The sequence below is a fragment of the Hyla sarda genome, chromosome 3 (genome assembly GCF_029499605.1).
Source record: "Hyla sarda isolate aHylSar1 chromosome 3, aHylSar1.hap1, whole genome shotgun sequence".
Classification (NCBI taxonomy): domain Eukaryota; kingdom Metazoa; phylum Chordata; class Amphibia; order Anura; family Hylidae; genus Hyla; species Hyla sarda.
The window spans coordinates 356,284,263-356,301,037 of record NC_079191.1 but is presented as its reverse complement, the minus strand read 5'-3'; the positions used below and the strand labels follow the sequence as shown (position 1 = coordinate 356,301,037).

At 42.4% G+C, this 16,775-nt stretch overlaps 1 protein-coding gene across 7 annotated transcripts in view; it reads right to left on the bottom strand.

The window, feature by feature from the left end:
• The window catches only part of DTD1 (D-aminoacyl-tRNA deacylase 1), a 147,987-nt gene that overhangs the window by 72,439 nt on the left and 58,773 nt on the right, over nucleotides 1-16,775 (bottom strand). For 2 of the 7 annotated variants that reach the window (XR_008891529.1, XR_008891530.1), the window contains exons 6-7: nucleotides 3,939-3,964; nucleotides 3,762-3,837 (exon numbers count right to left, since the gene is read on the bottom strand). The exons of 3 other annotated variants lie outside the window; for them this stretch is intronic. Coding sequence is in view for 1 of the 4 variants with exons in the window: in XM_056567624.1 (XP_056423599.1) it covers nucleotides 3,763-3,837; nucleotides 3,939-3,959 (96 nt within the window). In the remaining 3 variants the exon portion in view is untranslated. Of the gene's footprint in view, nucleotides 1-2,901; nucleotides 3,838-3,938; nucleotides 3,965-16,775 lie in introns of those variants that run through there. 2 more of the 7 variants (XM_056567624.1, XM_056567626.1) reach the window with 2 other exon arrangements.

The following is a 16,775-nucleotide window of genomic DNA, read 5'->3' as shown; positions in this document are numbered from 1 at the left end:
GGCCATGGTCAAAAAAACGTTATTTCCAATTATAAGAATAGCAGTGTGATGCATATTAGGGTCATTTCAGCACAATGCAACACATCTTTTCAAACAGTCTGCATATTATTTTAGGTTTCTGTTTGAATAAACTATGATGTGAGTAATATTTCATGGATGAGTGTTTGTAGGTTTTAGAACAAGTCCAGGATGGAATAGAAATTCTGTAAATCAGGCATATTAATAGAATACTTTTAAAAATAAACTATTTGTGCTGTTATATTGAATATTAAAAGACAACCACTAAGTGTGTAATAAAAAGGATTTTGTTTTAGGTTTTGTTTTTATGGGACTTTTTGATCACTTTTTATTAAAAAAAAAAAAATTCTGATAAAATTCTATATGATGGCTTATTTTTTGCACCACCAGTTCTACTTTGCAGTGACAGTCATTTTACCCAAAAATCCACTGCGAAACGGAAAAAAAAAATAATTGTGCGACAAAATTCAAAGAAAAAAAAAATTCATTTTGTAATTTTTTGGCTTCTACGCAGTGCATTTTTCGGTAACAATAACACCTTACCTTTATTCTGTAGGTCCATACGGTTAAAATGATACCCTACTTATATAGGTTGTATATTGTCGTACTTCGGAAATAAATCATTTCTCATCTTCTAACCCTTATAACTTTTTTATTTTTCCATTCTGAAGTTTTTATTGGTACCATTTTTGTATTGATCGGACTTTTTTATCACTTTTTATTCATTTTTTTCAGGATATAAAAGATGACCAAACATACACAATTTTTTGCGCGTACGCCATTGACCGTGCAATTTAATTAACAATATATTTTTATTGTTCGGACATTTCAGCACGCGGCGATACCACATGTTTATTTTTATTTACACAGTTTGTTTTTTTTATGGGAAAAGGGGGGTGATTCAAACTTTTATTAGGGAAGGGGTTAAATGACCTTTATCTTTTTTTTTTTTTTTTTCACATTTTTTTGCAGTGCTATAGCTCCCATAGGGACCTATAACACTGCACACACTGATCTCCTATGTTGATCCCTGCAAAGCCATAGCTTTGCACGGATCAGTGAGATAGGGGCTCGATTGCTCAAGCCTGTGGCTCAGGCTTGGAGCAATCAATCGCCGATCAGACGCCGCGGAGACAGGTAAGGAGACCTCCGCTTGCGTCCTAGCTGATCGGGACATCGCGATTTTATCGCGATGTCCTGATCAGCCTGACTGAGCTGCCGGGAAGCGCTTACTTTTGCTTTCAGACGCGGCGGTCAACTTTGATCGCCGCGTCTGAAGGGTTAACAGCTCGCGGCACAACGATCGATGCCACGCACTGTTAGCCCAGGGTCCCGGCTATGATTAGCAGCCGGGACTGACCCGGTGTGATGCAAGGTCACGGCGTGACCCTGTTTTAAACACCGGGACCGGGCGTAGAGGGCGTACAGGTACACCTACGTCCTTAAGAGGTTAAAAGTATTTATTTATTATTTATTTCAGTCTTTTTAAAGAGTACCTCTCATGATCTTGTTAAATTATATAATCCTCCCAGTTCACTGCCCCATCATGATAAACTACCCCCTGCCTTTAATTTTTAATATTTGTTAGTTTTCTACGTTGATATTGTTCTGTATTTTCTGCTCTTTCTCAGTCAGAGTCACAGAATGGGAAGGGGCGTTCCCCAGCAGACGTGACATCATCTGAAGCGATACAGGGGAGAACTTCCTCCCTCACTCTGCTACAAGTAGCCCAGAGCAGTTCAGTGTGTGAGATGAGCTATGATTGGCTAAAGCTGCACACACCCCCCATCAGCACTCCAGACTGCATTTCCTGATTATGCACTTCTGCCAGACCAGCAGGAGTCCAACGTATGTGCAAAAGATGGGGAAATGTGCTTTGGACAAGTAGAGAGATACCTAGTGGCAGCTTTTTTAAACACAAATAAAACATATAAAACCTAATTTTTTTAAAATTTACCATAAGGATGCGTTTCCACGGGGCATATACGCAGCGTATTTGATGCTGCGCAAAATTTACGGCAGCAGCAGGAAATACGCTGCGTATTCCTTGCTCACTACACACACAAGGCTTTCCAGCGGCAGCCTTATGTGTGCAGTGAGTTTTGGAGGCGGAGCCGTGCGTCACAGACACGCTGGCACACGGCCCCGCCTCCAAAACTCACTACACACATAGGGCTGCCGCCGGAAAGCCCTGTGTGTATAGTCAGCAAGGAATGCGCAGCGTATTTCCCGCTGCTGCCATAAATTTTGCGCAGCGTCAAATACGCTGCGTATACGCCTTGTGGGAACGCACCCTAAGGAGTGCAATAGCAAAACATTTTTAATGATCGTGCCCATTTAAGTTCCCGAAGGGGACTATTATATGCAATTATTTGATTGCATTCACTGTACAATGCTATGCTCTTGCACAGCACTGTACAGAGAGATTGGCACTTTACTGATACATCCTTGCTTTACCAGGCTGTAACACAGGGAAGGGAAAGAGACATTCGGCTGCCATTTTAACTCATTGGTCAGCCCGCAATCTCAGGGGTCTGAAGAGCACCACAAAACCCACCATCAACTGTCCGCCATTAAACACTTAAGCACACAGGGTGTACATGTATGCCTTGCTCCTGCTAAGGATCTGAGCGTGCATTATAGCAGGATGGTCAGCCACCAGGATCCATGGCTAATGTCGGACAGCGTCTAAAATGTAAAAAAAATAAAAATAAACTATCCTGGCTGCTCAGTCAGGCTGATCAGGATCACCACGGTCAACCTGCTGAGAGGACGACAGGAGGGCCCTTATCTGTCTCCTTACAGTCTGATCGGTGCACCTAGCACACCAGACATGTGAAAAAGAAATATTGGAAAATATATACATAAAGTATGTATGCAACACTCATTTTTATTCAAATGTAGAGTTGGGCGATATAAAAATTACTTAGTGCCACCCTACTGCTGATGACTGTACTGGCAGCTACATTGATTCCTCCCTGAACAGATGTAATGAATAAACAAAAAAGCTGATTTTTTTTACTTACTAAAACTTACTGAAGGACAAGTCTGCAGCTTTTTGCTCTTATTCCAGGTGTGAATATAGAATGTCAGCAAAAGCCCCAACTAGATGGGCAACATGTGAGCTGGTAGAATGATGGGTTGCAGGTTCAGCAAGTGGCAGAGCATAGAGATGGTGCATGGTGCACAACCCAAAGTATATGCTCTATGGATTAAAGAGTCCTATCAGTAAGAAGATGGAGCCCTTGTGTTTGATCACAGCTGTTTTCACAGGGCACTGAATTGGTGCAGGTACTGCTGGGCTTTGCTGCAGAGGATCATGTGTGACTGGATTTTTGGCTGTACCCCTTGCTATGTTGCTCCCGAGTGCTTGGGTGTGGTGACAAGAAGGTAAAGCAGAGGAGAAGGCATAAGGAGAGCTTGACAGCAGATCTATATGGGTAGGGAGGCAGGAGTGGTGCATCTGAGACCTGCACCGGATGCCAAACTTCCACTGCACAGCAGTGGGATCTGGTATCGCCATTCGGCAGCACCTGTGGGCCAGGTTGGACTTGTGCAGAGAGGCTGTGGGCTGTTGTCATCCTAGTGCTGTTTAAGGGTTTATCGGGAACAATTGGTGAATAATTAATGTGCCTGGACTTGCACAGCTGAGCCAAGATACAGCCATGTGGATGTCGCACCCAATGGAAGTCCCTCCTGTGGTAAGGTTGTTGTATGCCTTGCTGCTATGAAAAACACCAGATGTCAGTTCATTCTTTTATACGAAGGTAAAGAAGGTAATTCGGAAAGGCCTTCGGTTTTTTTCTTGTCATAAAAAGGCTGTAAAGCAATTAATAAACTGCATAAACACAGATGACTAATTCATTAATCACACTTTGTCTTTCCATCTGCCTGATTATCCAATGCTTTTATTTATTTACCTTCTCGGAGGAACACTTAATCTGTTCTATGCGCTCGCCCCATCAACGACGTCCAAATTAATGATATGCGAAGAAAGAGGAATTAAGTCAAGGACAGCAAAGTAAAGAGAGAGATTTGGTAAGTACTGACACTAGACTAGTGTTACTCGTATATGGCCAGGAATTAAATATTTTAATATTTCACACGGGTTGTTACAAATTGTGTACTTTAGAGTTTCCATCATTGTCAAGATATAAGATAAATGGTAAATACTAAAGATAAAAATAATATTAAAGTGTATAAAACCAGTTTGGATAACACCTGTGGGGACCTGTGAATTGCTTTATTCTCAAGCTTTTTCAGCTTTTACATATCTACTTATTATGTTTATGAGTTTTCTATCAAAATCAATGGAAGTGTAAAGCACATGTGACAGAGTGCTAGACCCTTTAATTGCTAGTAGAGATGAGCAAACTTACAGTAAATTTGATTTGTCACGAACTTCTCAGCTCAGCAGTTGATGACTTTTCCTGCGTAAATTAGTTCAGGCTTCAGGTGCTCCCGTGGGCTGGAAAAGGTGGATACAGTCCTAGGAAAGAGTCTCCTAGGACTGTATCCACCTTTTCCAGCCCACCGGAGCACCTGAAAGCTGAACTAATTTATGCAGGAAAAGCCATCAACTGCCGAGCCGAGAAGTTCGTGATGAATCGAATTTACTGTAAATTCGCTCCTCTCTAGTTGCTACTACTATCATTAAAAAGCATTGGTGTGTCTGAAACTCACTTTTATTATATTATATTACTATATATAATCCATCAATTTTTATCAGGCTGCAAGTCGAGGTTCGAGTCAAGAGACACTATATTGTCAGTCTTATTGTTTTTGCCCTTATGGATTGTCGGGTGACTTAGGTCTTTACAGGTCCTGTTTGGTCAGTTCTCCTCTACTCCCCGCATAATGACCTCTGCACAGGTCACACAGAATGCCTAAAACATTTCCATAGAAGTCAATGGCCCTGATTTACTATCGTAAACCTGACATGTATTGTCAGGTTGTGCACCAGAAATTCTGTCTGTGCCAGAATTAATGCCGAAATTTAAAAGAAAAAACCTGACCAACTCTCCCAAAAAAGGGGCGTGTCCATGACATTTTTGAAAAATCCCATCATATTTACTAAGGTTTCCACAGAAAATTTGGTGGATTTGAGCTGAGGAAAACCCCACAGCTCAGAGCATGTGTAAAAAATGCAAAACGTAGGGAAAAGTGCAAAATGTAGGGAAACATAAGAAAATACAGTGGGAAAATATCTGTTGAAAAAAAAAAACACAAAGCTCCACTCTTAGTAATTTAGGGCCAATAAATACAGATTCCTAAGAACCATTTGGCTGCTGTAAAGTATACCTTCAAATCTGGAAAGTAACAGCCCATAGAATCAAGATAGAATCTGCACCAGAACAAAATCTTAAAGTCTAAGCAGGTAAGTTATCAAGTAAATACATTAGAGGGTTGACCAGTATAAATAGGTACAAATATAAAAAAATAAGAGAGTTGGTCCAAAAAAAGAAGTTCACAATACTCTCCTCAACAGGTTATATGTAAAACACCCTTGTGCCAAAACCTCCCACTAAATCTGATGCTTTTGAACACATGCCCACTCTTAGTCAATATGTTATCTCTCATGTAGTGCCAGGCTTTTTTAGCACTGCATGAGAGATGACATCATTTGAAGGTTGACATTGAAGGTCTATTTTAAAGCAAAACTGTCACCCATTCACCCACACTAAACCCGATACACAAGGTTATAGTGTGGGTGAACAGGAGACCAATGTGAGGTTTCTGACCCTTATACGTACCTGAAGTCTGGCACCCGGTCCCTCTGAAGATTGGCCCGCAGGCTGGATTTGATTATTCATTTTTATATATCTACTGAGCACTCACGTGACCAGCGCAGATGAATATTCAAATCCAATCAGCGGGGCCGCCTCCAGCACGCAATTCAGTGGGACCGGGCGCTGGACTTTTTCCTAGACAGTCTGTATTAAGTAAATTACCCAAGGGGTGAAGTTTGTGGCTTCTTTTTACAGTATGGCTTAAAGGGGTACTCCGGTGGGGGAAAAAAAAATTCTAATCACCTGGTGCCAGAAGGTTAAAAAGATTTGTAAATTAATTCTATTAAAGAATCATAATCCTCCTAGTACTTAGCAGCTGCTGTATACTACAGAGGAAGTTGTGTAGATCTTTTCTGTCTGACCACAGTGCTCTCTGCTAACACCTCTTTCCATGTCAGGAAGTGCACGCAGCACTATAGGTTTGCTATGGGGATTTGTTCCTGCTCTGTACAGTTCCTGACATGGAAAGAGGTGTCAGCAGAGAGCACTGTGGTCAGACTGGAAAGAACTACACAACTTCATCTGTAGCATACAACAGTTGATAAGTACTGGAAGAATTAAGATTTTAAAATAGAAGTAATTTACAAATCTGTTAAACTTTTTGGCACCAGATAATCTAAAAAAAAATATTTGTTTTCCATTGGAGTACCCCTTTAATCCTTAAAAGTTCTATCTGCTGTATTACTCTGCAAGGCAGAGAAATCCCCACTATTTGTGCTGCTGAAATGACTAAGGGAAAACAGATTTGACAGGACAAGAAACCAACACATAACCGCCTAGATGCCAAGTTGCTATTGGCAACAACATCTAGGAGGTTAAGCAGCCAGGACTGGAGTTATTTTACCATGTGAGGAGCAGTCTCTGATCCTAAGAATACTCCATACACACTGAACTAACATTTAGCATAAATATAAGTCAAATGTTGGGAAGAGTAGAACCTGATATGTCCCGGGGACCACACAAGTCTCAGGACCTGAAACATGAGGAAAAATAAGTGTCCCAAATATGTTCTCTAAATACAAAATACAATCGAGTTCCAATGGCTTTCAGATATGGATCTGTGCCTGTACTTTTGGAGCTCCACCAAACTCCACCATGCACTATAGGTAACACACGTGTATAGGGAAATTAGACAAGGCTGCATGCCATGTTAGCTGTACCGCAAAGGTGAGTTCACATTCATGACATAACTCATGGTTTATGTAGAAATATTCTTCGTCTTTCTATTCACTTTTCTTCAAGATAGAGTTCAGAGAAGATACTAAACTAGTATATAGATTGCAGGATAAAACTTACCAGGAAAGGTTTAATGACCTTAACATGTATAGAAGAAAGAAGAGACAGAGGGGATATGATAGAGACTTTAAAATACATAAAGGGAATCAACACGGTAAAGGAGGAGAGTATATTTAAAAGAAGAAAAACTACCACAAGAGGACATAGTCTTATATTAGAGGGGAAAAGGTTTCTGCAGTAATATCAGGAAGTATTACTTTACTGAGAGAGTAGTGGATGCATGGAATAGCCTTCCTGCAGAAGTGGAAGCTACAGTGAATGTCCTACTTCATGCTGCTATACCCATGCCCTGCAAGATGACCATGTGAATAATGAAACAAAAGTGAATAAAAACAAGAAGAATATTTTTTCCTAAACTTTATATCATGAATGTGAACTCACCTTTGCGGTAAAGCTAAGTTGGTGTTTAGCCTTGTCTAATTGCCCTATACACGTGTGTTACCAACTATGTTCTCCACATAGATCTAAAAAAAAACAGTGCTCTCCATGACTGGTATCCAGTGATAGGGGAGGTGACAAACCAGCTTTCAGTCACATTCACTGTGCCCCCCTTCCCACAATTGATAATACAACCTAAATGAAATGCTATATACTGTATGATGTCAAGAAAAAAAATCCCTTAGACTTTTAATGCACAGTTTGTGAACAGTCTCAAAATGTAATACCCCATGGTTTGCAAACAAATGCAGCTATGGTACAGAGACAAGGATTTGATTAAGAGACCAGTGTAACATTTGCACTTCAAGAGTAGTTTGCTGTATTATTAAAAATAAATAAAAAAATAAAGTAAAAAAGGTTTGCCAGGTCTGTTTTTGGACCCAACAGCTTTTGGCAGGTTTTAAAATGGAGTCCTTTGGGTTTCTACATTTTTGACAGCAGAAATGGAACTTTTGATAAAGAGCTTATAACACAAATGTGAATTGTATCACAAACAAATGTGTTGTCTAGGCAAGTATATCAATTATCAAGGATATGACAGCTCAGTCAGTGCCATATTTCTGGATATAGTCTGCACAGCATCATGAGTCTGGGGAACCGCTAGTCAATATTGTGATGGTAAAAAAGAAAACTTTTCACAGTCCTGGTTATTACTGATGTACAGCATACTTATTCAATATACACATGATAGATGACTTCATTAACCCATAACATCATGGGAACCCAAGATACATTTGCTGTCCTAACTATGAAGTATGTAAGACATAATATAAGATAAATCAATAAGAAATGATGTTTGGAAAAGAAGACTTAAGAATCCTCAAATGATCTCCTGGCAGAGTCAGCCTCTCTTCGTGGCCAAAAAGACATTATTACTATGACAATCTCATCTTGGCAGACTTACCATCAAGAAATGAAATATCTATATTATTTTGTCATCTGTGTTTATCCATTCACGAATAAATCCTAATATATGTGAAGAAAACACCAGCTCATTATTAGACTGGTCATTTAGCAATGGATCAGATACTAGAACAAAAATGTTTGGGGAATACTACTGTTTTATGCAACACCAACTGTATCTATGAAATGATTGCCTTTTTTGTTAAAGGGGAATTCTGAACTCCTAAAGTTATCCTCTATTCACAGGATAGGGAATAACAAGCTGATCGCTAGGGATCTAAATCAAATACACACTGTTTGGAAAAGGTTGCATGCAATTCAGCAGGACACAGCTCTGGACTACAGGTACACTGGGGGAAGGTTCATCTCAAGCCTCGCTATAGCCGACTTCCGGGTGTAGCAAGGCAGTGCCGCCTGTGCTCTGCTCTCAGAGAAGGGCGCTCACCTCCCCCCTCGACTTTCATGTCCTAATGACGTGGGAGTAAAGATTCTCAATCTTCAAGACGGCGGCAGGCCAGGGGGGGAGCTGGGTGCTCCGGCTCCCCGCCTCAATTATGCTATGGGGTGTATTGCGATTAACTTCATAAACATCCATAACTCTGCACAGATGCAACAAAAATAAGTAAGTGACCCCTCATATTACAGCTCTTCAACTGAACTATAACCCAGTATATTGCATTTAGTGCAGGAGAACCAGCTGTCAGATTCTCTTTAAATGGGCACTGTCAGATACAAAAACGTTTAATATGTTGTACATCTTCGCAAAACATGAGCCATTCTGTTATACTTCATAAGAAAATGTTATTTCCTTTTTATAGAAATCATGGCTTAGAAAATGATGGCTTTGTCCAAGCTGAAGCACAGGCATGGACAAAAGTAAGTGAGGGTGGGCTAGCCTGTGCTCTCTCCTGTCTGATAGGACTCCTCTGTGCTCTCTCCCGTCTGATAGGACTCCTCTGTGCTCTCTCCCGTCTGATAGGACTCCTCTGTGCTCTCTCCTGTCTGATAGGACTCCTCTGTGCTCTCTCCTGTCTGATAGGACTCCTCTGTGCTCTCTCCTGTCTGATAGGACTCCTCTGTGCTCTCTCCTGTCTGATAGGACTCCTCTGTGCTCTCTCCTGTCTGATAGTACTCCTCTGTGCTCTCCTGTCTGATAGCACTCCTCTGTGCTCTCTCCTGTCTGATAGCACTCCTCTGTGCTCTCTCCTGTCTGATAGGACTCCTCTGTACTCTCTCCTGTCTGATAGGACTCCTCTGTGCTCTCTCCTGTTCTATTAGACAGGAGAGAGCACAGAGGAGTGCTAGCCTACCCTAACATACTTTGTTCCTGCCTGTGCTTCAGCTTGGAAAAAGCCATCATTTTATAAGCCATGATTTCTATAAAAAGGAAGTATGAAGTATATTATAAAGGTTAATGTTTTGCCAAGATGTACAACATATAAATCTTTTTGTATCTGACAGTGCCCATTTAAAAAGGACATTGACCTAGCTATAGCTCCCTAGACAGCTGCATCTTTATCCCTGCATAAAAGAAGTCCCAGGAATAAGTATGATAAAACAATTTGTGAATGCCTGTGGGAACTATTATGGCACCTCTAAAAGAGAAAAGGACAACAACTGGAGAGTCTATGGTGCCCCTGCGGATTATCAAACCCCTGGTCATAATGCAGCATGGCAGAATGGTAGTAATATTGTGTAAATGTAATCCTAAACTAACAGGATTCTGACCTGGTGTAACAAGAAATACAGTGCATGCTTTAGAATGAGAAGACTCCTAACATGACAGGTCTCTTCAAAATGACCCCAGGGTCCTCTCCTAAAAATTACAAAGAAAGAAATAAGGCATCCACTTTGTATGTGACAGTCAGACAACATAAAAACCCTACAGCATGATGGTATGAAATCTACTGTGCCTCCTTAACTGGTAAACATTCATCACATTGGTTTCCATGCTCGACATATTGGGTTCACTTTTTAAAAATTTTTTTATAAAAAAACATTACAAATGTCTTGTGATGAGATAAAGAAGAAAATGTGCTGGTAATTTTTTTTATAGAATAACAAAAAACAAAAAAAATATATGCCATTTTATCTTTATACAAGGCTGTCCAGGCATGCTGGGAGTTGTAGTTTTGAAACAGCTTGGAAAACACTGCAATATACAAATCACCAAAGCTGACACTATTTACACAATGTACACTAAATTACATAGTTTTATTTATATTGTGATAAACTTGAATTACAGCCTGTAAAATAAACCAGAGCTGCATCTACAATTCTACAACTGGAAATACTAGTATCACCTCAGATGAGCTCCCATAATGCATTTCTATAAGAGCATAGGTAGCTGTTGACAACATTAGGTAATTTTTCTAAGAGTATTTTAGTTATGCCGGGCCTGTTAAGGATTTTGCATTGGAGTTTAGGGATTAAAAGGGTATTCTGGGATTTACTAGGCAGGTGCTGAAAGGGAGCCTGTCTGTGCTTTAATGGGTGGAACGACCGCTGGGTGGAAGGGAGATTATTTTCCACAGGGCTGCAGGGAATTGTAGTTTCAAGCACGGCACACATGGAAGGGAGCCTAGCTGTTGAATGGTGGTTAATGTGTGGCAAGATAAGTCACCTGCAACCTAGAAATAATGGATCCTAGGGATTGTAGTTAGAGGGAGGGCACAGAAACAGGAAATAGTCAATTCACACAAAAAAGCCAGCAGCGTGATGGGGGACACAGGACATGGCCATTTACCACCAACACAAGCACCGATCATTGGTAAGCAAGACTATTACTGGCTGACAGGTAGTTACTAAAGTCACCTTATGTTGGATAACGCCTTAATCCCCTAATAAAACTGAAGAAAATTTGGCAAAATGTCTTGGTTAAGTACAAAATCATGGCTATTAGCCAGTGGCACTTCTTTGTATGTTTCCATTCCTAGGTTCTGTAAAAACAGCATTTAAAGGGGTACTCTACCCCTAGACATCTTATCCCCTATCCAAAGGATAGGGGATAAGATGTCAGATTGCCGTGGTCCCGCTGGGGTCCCACTGCTGGGATCCTCGCTGCGGCACTGCACTATCATTACAGCACAGAGCGAGTTCGCTCTGCACATAATGACGGGCAATACAGGGGCCGAGCATCGTTACGTCACAGCTCCGCCCCTCGTGATGTCACGCCCCGCCCCTTTCAATACAAGTCTATGGGAGGGGGCGTGGTGGTCATCACGCCCCCTCCCATAGACTTGCATTAAGGGGATGGGCCATGATGTCACGAGGGGCGCAGCCATGACGTCACGCTGCTCCGTCCCCTGTATCACCCGTCATTACGCACAGAGCGAACTCACTCGGTGCTGTAATGATAGCGGGGTGCCGCAGCGGGGATCCCGGGGATCCCCAGCAGCGGGACCGCGGCGATCTGACATCTTATCCCCTATCCTTTGGATAGGGGATAAGATGTCTAGGGGCGGAGTACCCCTTTAAGCTTTCAGTTGTCCATAAGGCCCCCTCTATAGGGTGAATGGTGCCCTATGGATATATTTGGCACATATGTCCGGTGCTTTACCCCCTGCATATCATGAAAACTGACTGCATCAGAAAGGGGTTAAATTTCATGACTGATAAATATAAACTGCGGAAGACATAAGTTTACTAATCTGTAATTTCTTACAGGTTTTGCCAGCAGTAATTCAGTGTTATAACTCATTGATGTGAATGCTTGAGTCAACTTCAAACTAAATTTTACAGAATAAATGAAAAACAGCCTATCTGCAGCTTTCTATGTAAGCAGGACACTTAATATACAATGTAGAGAAATGACAGTTTCAAGAAAAGTTCAAATAAAAATAAAAAAAAGTGTACAAGAATTATTCCTTGTCACGGATATTCTGTAGGAGAATGGCTGCAGGATCCTGATGTACCGTATATTTGGCAGATACAGTATATAGTAGGGATGTAAGAAAAAATTGATTCGATCGATTATCGCAATTTTTCACTAGGCGATACTGAATCGATTCAAAATATTTTTGAATCGATCCTTTTAGGGATGTGGAATTTGTATCTCCTGATGCCCGGAACAGCATGTCCCGGGCATCAGGAGATACAAGTTCCACATTTGTGGAGCCGGGCAGGCAGGATCTGACTCGGCGGCGCTCTGGGTGTACGGAGCGGGATCGGGACTTGTGCCCGCTCCATACTCTGCAGCCCTCGGCTGTTCTCAGTAGCCGGGGGCCGCCGCTAATAGCCAGCATGTGGCGATCGCCGCGGCTGGCTATTAACCCTTCAGATTGCCGCTGTCAAAGCTGACAGCAGCGTCTAAAGGGATCTGTGAATGCTCCCTGGTGGGCTAGTGGTGTGGATCGCCCCCCCGCAGCGCGATCGCGGGCGGCCGATCCACTTGTGGAGGTAGCCGGAGGGCTTACCTCGCTTCCGTGCTCTCCATGGCTCTGTCATTGATAGAGCCTGGCTGGACCAGGCTCTATCAATGGATCGCAGATCAATGGAGTTCAACAGAACTCTATTCATCTGTCTGATGAATCTAATGATTCCTAAAAGTCTAACAAAGTGTATAAAAAAAAAAAAAGTTTTAATAAAAGTGTAAAAGACATTGTTTTTTAGACAGAATGGGGATATATCACAATGTATCGTCACCTAGACGGTATCGCGATATATCGAATCGCCACACCTAGATGCTATCGCGATTCGAATCGTATCGCCAAATTCTTGTCGATTCACACCCCTAGTAGTATGTCAAAAGGGTAATCAAAAGTAAAGCAGAACTAAAGCTGTGCTCTACATGGTGGGAGGAATTTACTAAATAAAATCCAGGTGGTTTCAGACTCACCAGATTTATTAAGAGGCATTAGACTCTTAATAAATCAGGCACATCGGTTGCTGCTCATCTACCTTTGGATGAAATCTACAGCAGTTGGTGTAGATTTCAGCTAAAACTTACACCTCTTTGCAGGCCTTAGTTTTAGTAAATTTTGTGGGTGTAGGAGGCTACACCCCCTTTGCCACTAAGCCACAGCCACTTGGTATGCCTGGCATAAAAAGCTTAAAAGTCCAAGAACCTGGTGGTTGCGCATAAATCTGACTATTCTACACTCAACCCCAGATATAGGAGGATAATAAATCCGCCCCCCCCCCACCTTAAATAAGTCTGATGCCAATAAATGCTTGACAGAGTTCATGGAGCAGACACATCAACTATTCAAGAGGACGTGTCGGCTCTCCTGACATGACTGTTTTAGTACATACTGGAATTCAACATAAAATAACAATTCTAGAAAATCTTCTTTTTCTGCAGTGTGCCTTTCCTCTAACTTCTGAATATTTATAAAATAAATCGACATTTGGCGTTACCATTCCTTTGTCATATGGGCATGTCCCTGCATAATCTGATATTATCAGCACTGATTGGATAGCGTGAAAGTGTGGAAGGACATGCCTTCCCAAACAGCAACACGCAGATGTGAGTTTATTCATAAATTACAAATAAGGATAACAGAGGAATAATAATTCATTTTAAGAAAAGATGCTCCAAAGTTGTTATTTCAAGAAGAATACACAGATTGATCGGAACAGATATGTCAGGAGGGGTCTACATACAGGTTCACTTTAAAGGGGATCTCAAAGTAATTAAAAAGGAACTGCCTTCCTGCAAACCTACTTCACATGTTAAGGAAATGGCCTAGTCTGGATGCACTTTGCGCAACAATCCTAGCCACCCTAGAGCGTGTGGATTCATTGAAAATTCATATACACCCTAAGCTATGTAGCTGCAGCGGCGATCCCCGGGGTCCCCAGCAGCTGGACCCCGGCGATCTGACATCTTATCCCCTATCCTTTGGATAGGGGATAAGATGTCTAGGGGCGGAGTACCCCTTTAAGGTTCTGAACCTTCAGCTGTCTACAGTGGACATTAGGCTGCAGAAATCTGATCTTCTGCCTGATTAGGGGTTCTCACTAGTGAAGTATAGGTGAAGAAGTTCATATTGGCAACAACTAATTTATTTATAATTGAAGGCACACCCAGGAAACCACCACATTCTACAACAATGCACAATCCCTTTTGGTTACCTCTGAGTTGGCCTGTCATTTTGTTTTCAACAGGTCAATGACTTAAAGGGTACCTGTCATATCCCACAAAAAAAAACACATTATATGTCACTTAGTACCTATCATGTACAGATCATGTACATATTTTTATGTGTCTAGCACCTATATTTCTCTCACAAATACCTCCTTTCTGTTGCTTACTTGGTTTTTCATGCTGTGCTATGGAGAGCACCATCACTCACCATCCATTCACTTCCTCCCCGAGTCTGCTGTTCAGTACTGGGTCACTTCATTATATCTCTGTAGGCTGCTCTGTAACCCCCCTCCTCTCTGTTTTGAGACAGGAGTCGGATAGGATAGGAGTTACTGTACTTTGCCCCAGCCTGTACTTCAGCTTGGACAAAGATGGTGCTTCCACCATACAGGATTATGTTCTTAATGGTATGGGGTCTTTTCTAGTGGTCTTTTTTTTTTTTATAAGCCATGATTTCTATCAAAAAAATCTTATGAAGTATATAAGAAAGGTTAATGTTTTGCCAAGATGTACAACATATAAAAAGTTTTTAAACTGACAGTGCCAATTCAAAATCTATGTAAGGACTTTTAAAAGAAAAGGAAAGTGATGAAGGTGTTATTTCCAATGAACCAGCCTTCACAATAACATCACCTAAACTAGGGATCGACCCATTATCGGTTTGGCCGATATTATCGGCAGATATTCACGATTTTGGAAATTATCGGTATAAGCAATTACCTTGCCGATATGCCGATAATGCCCCGCCCCCACGCCATCCCGACCAGAGACCACCGCCGCGGCTATTTCCCCCCACCCGGCCCCCGCAGAAGCCGCTGCAGATCAATGATTTAAAGAGGGCGCTTTAAATCAATGAACTGCAGTGGCTTTTGCAGGGCCAGAGACCGCCGCCCGCTTCTCTCCCGTTGCCTGTCCTGGGGTCCTCCCTAGTCCAACCACCACCGCTGCTGCCCCATTGCCTCCCCATCCCAGGTTTTATAATTACCTGTTCCCAGGGCGCTACTTCTGGCTCCTGTGACGTCCTGCGTGCTGTGCAGCGCAATGAGAGTGATGTCCTCAACACGACATCACCGTCATTGCGCACAGTGACAGCTCAGGGCGCCGCTGGAGCCAGAAGTAGCGCGGGCACCGGGAACAGGTAATTATAAAGCCGGGGATGGGGGAGGCAATGGGGCAGCGGCGGTTGGATTAGGGAGGGCCCCAGGACAGGAAGCGGGAGAGAAGCGGGCGGCGGTCTCTGGCCATGAAAAAGCCACTGCAGTTCATTGATTTAAAGCGCCCGCTTTAAATCATTGATCTGCAGCGGCTTCTGCGGGGGCCGGGTGGGGGGAAATATCGGTATAAGTTATCGGCTATCGGCCTGAAAGGTCACAGATTATCGGTATCGGCCCTAAAAAAAATTCGATATCGGTTGATCCCTAACCTAAACCCCATAAAGATCACGACAGTCACTACATTCACAGAGGATATAGAAGCTCTTTTAAGGATTACAAACATTGGATTTCATTGGCCACTGGCCACAATGCTCACTATATTACAGCCGGAGAGGACGAGTCTAAGTAAGAATAACCCCACCCAGTGGACTACTTTCCGGGGCCGGCGGGGAAGATTTACAAACTTCATATCCTCACCATCCCTGCAGGCAGGAATGCCCCCGGGGATGGTGAGGAAAAATATTTTACCATAAATAATGTATTGCCACATGTTATATATGGTAAAATCTCATGATTGGTTCCCTTTAATGCATATGTTTTTACTAGACTTTGTGGAATGGAAAAGCATAGTCTATAGTGCAAAAGGATATTATAGCTTTCCTTGTGTACAACAAAATGTGAACAAAAAACATAATATAATTAGAACCTAAGAATTTGAAATGTTCGTCCTGAATAGGGATGTCCCGATAACGATACTAGTATCGGTGCAGATGCTAGCCATTTGCATGGTATCAGGCACTCGCTCAACGTCCCCAATACCAAATCAGATACCTGCTGCCACTCCGCTGCCCCACTCTCCCATCCTCATCACGGCCTCTGCCCCGTTCTCCTGTCTGCATCATGGCGTTCCATGGAGGAGCATGTGACACACACGTCACTCCACCTCCTCTACTGCACCCAGCGTAACGCTATGGAGGAAGCAGAGTGACATATGTCACATGCTCCTCCATAGGACGCCATGTTTACGGGAGAACGGGGCTGCGGAGTGGCAGCACCCGACAGAGGACTGCCGCAGGAGAGATAAGGTTG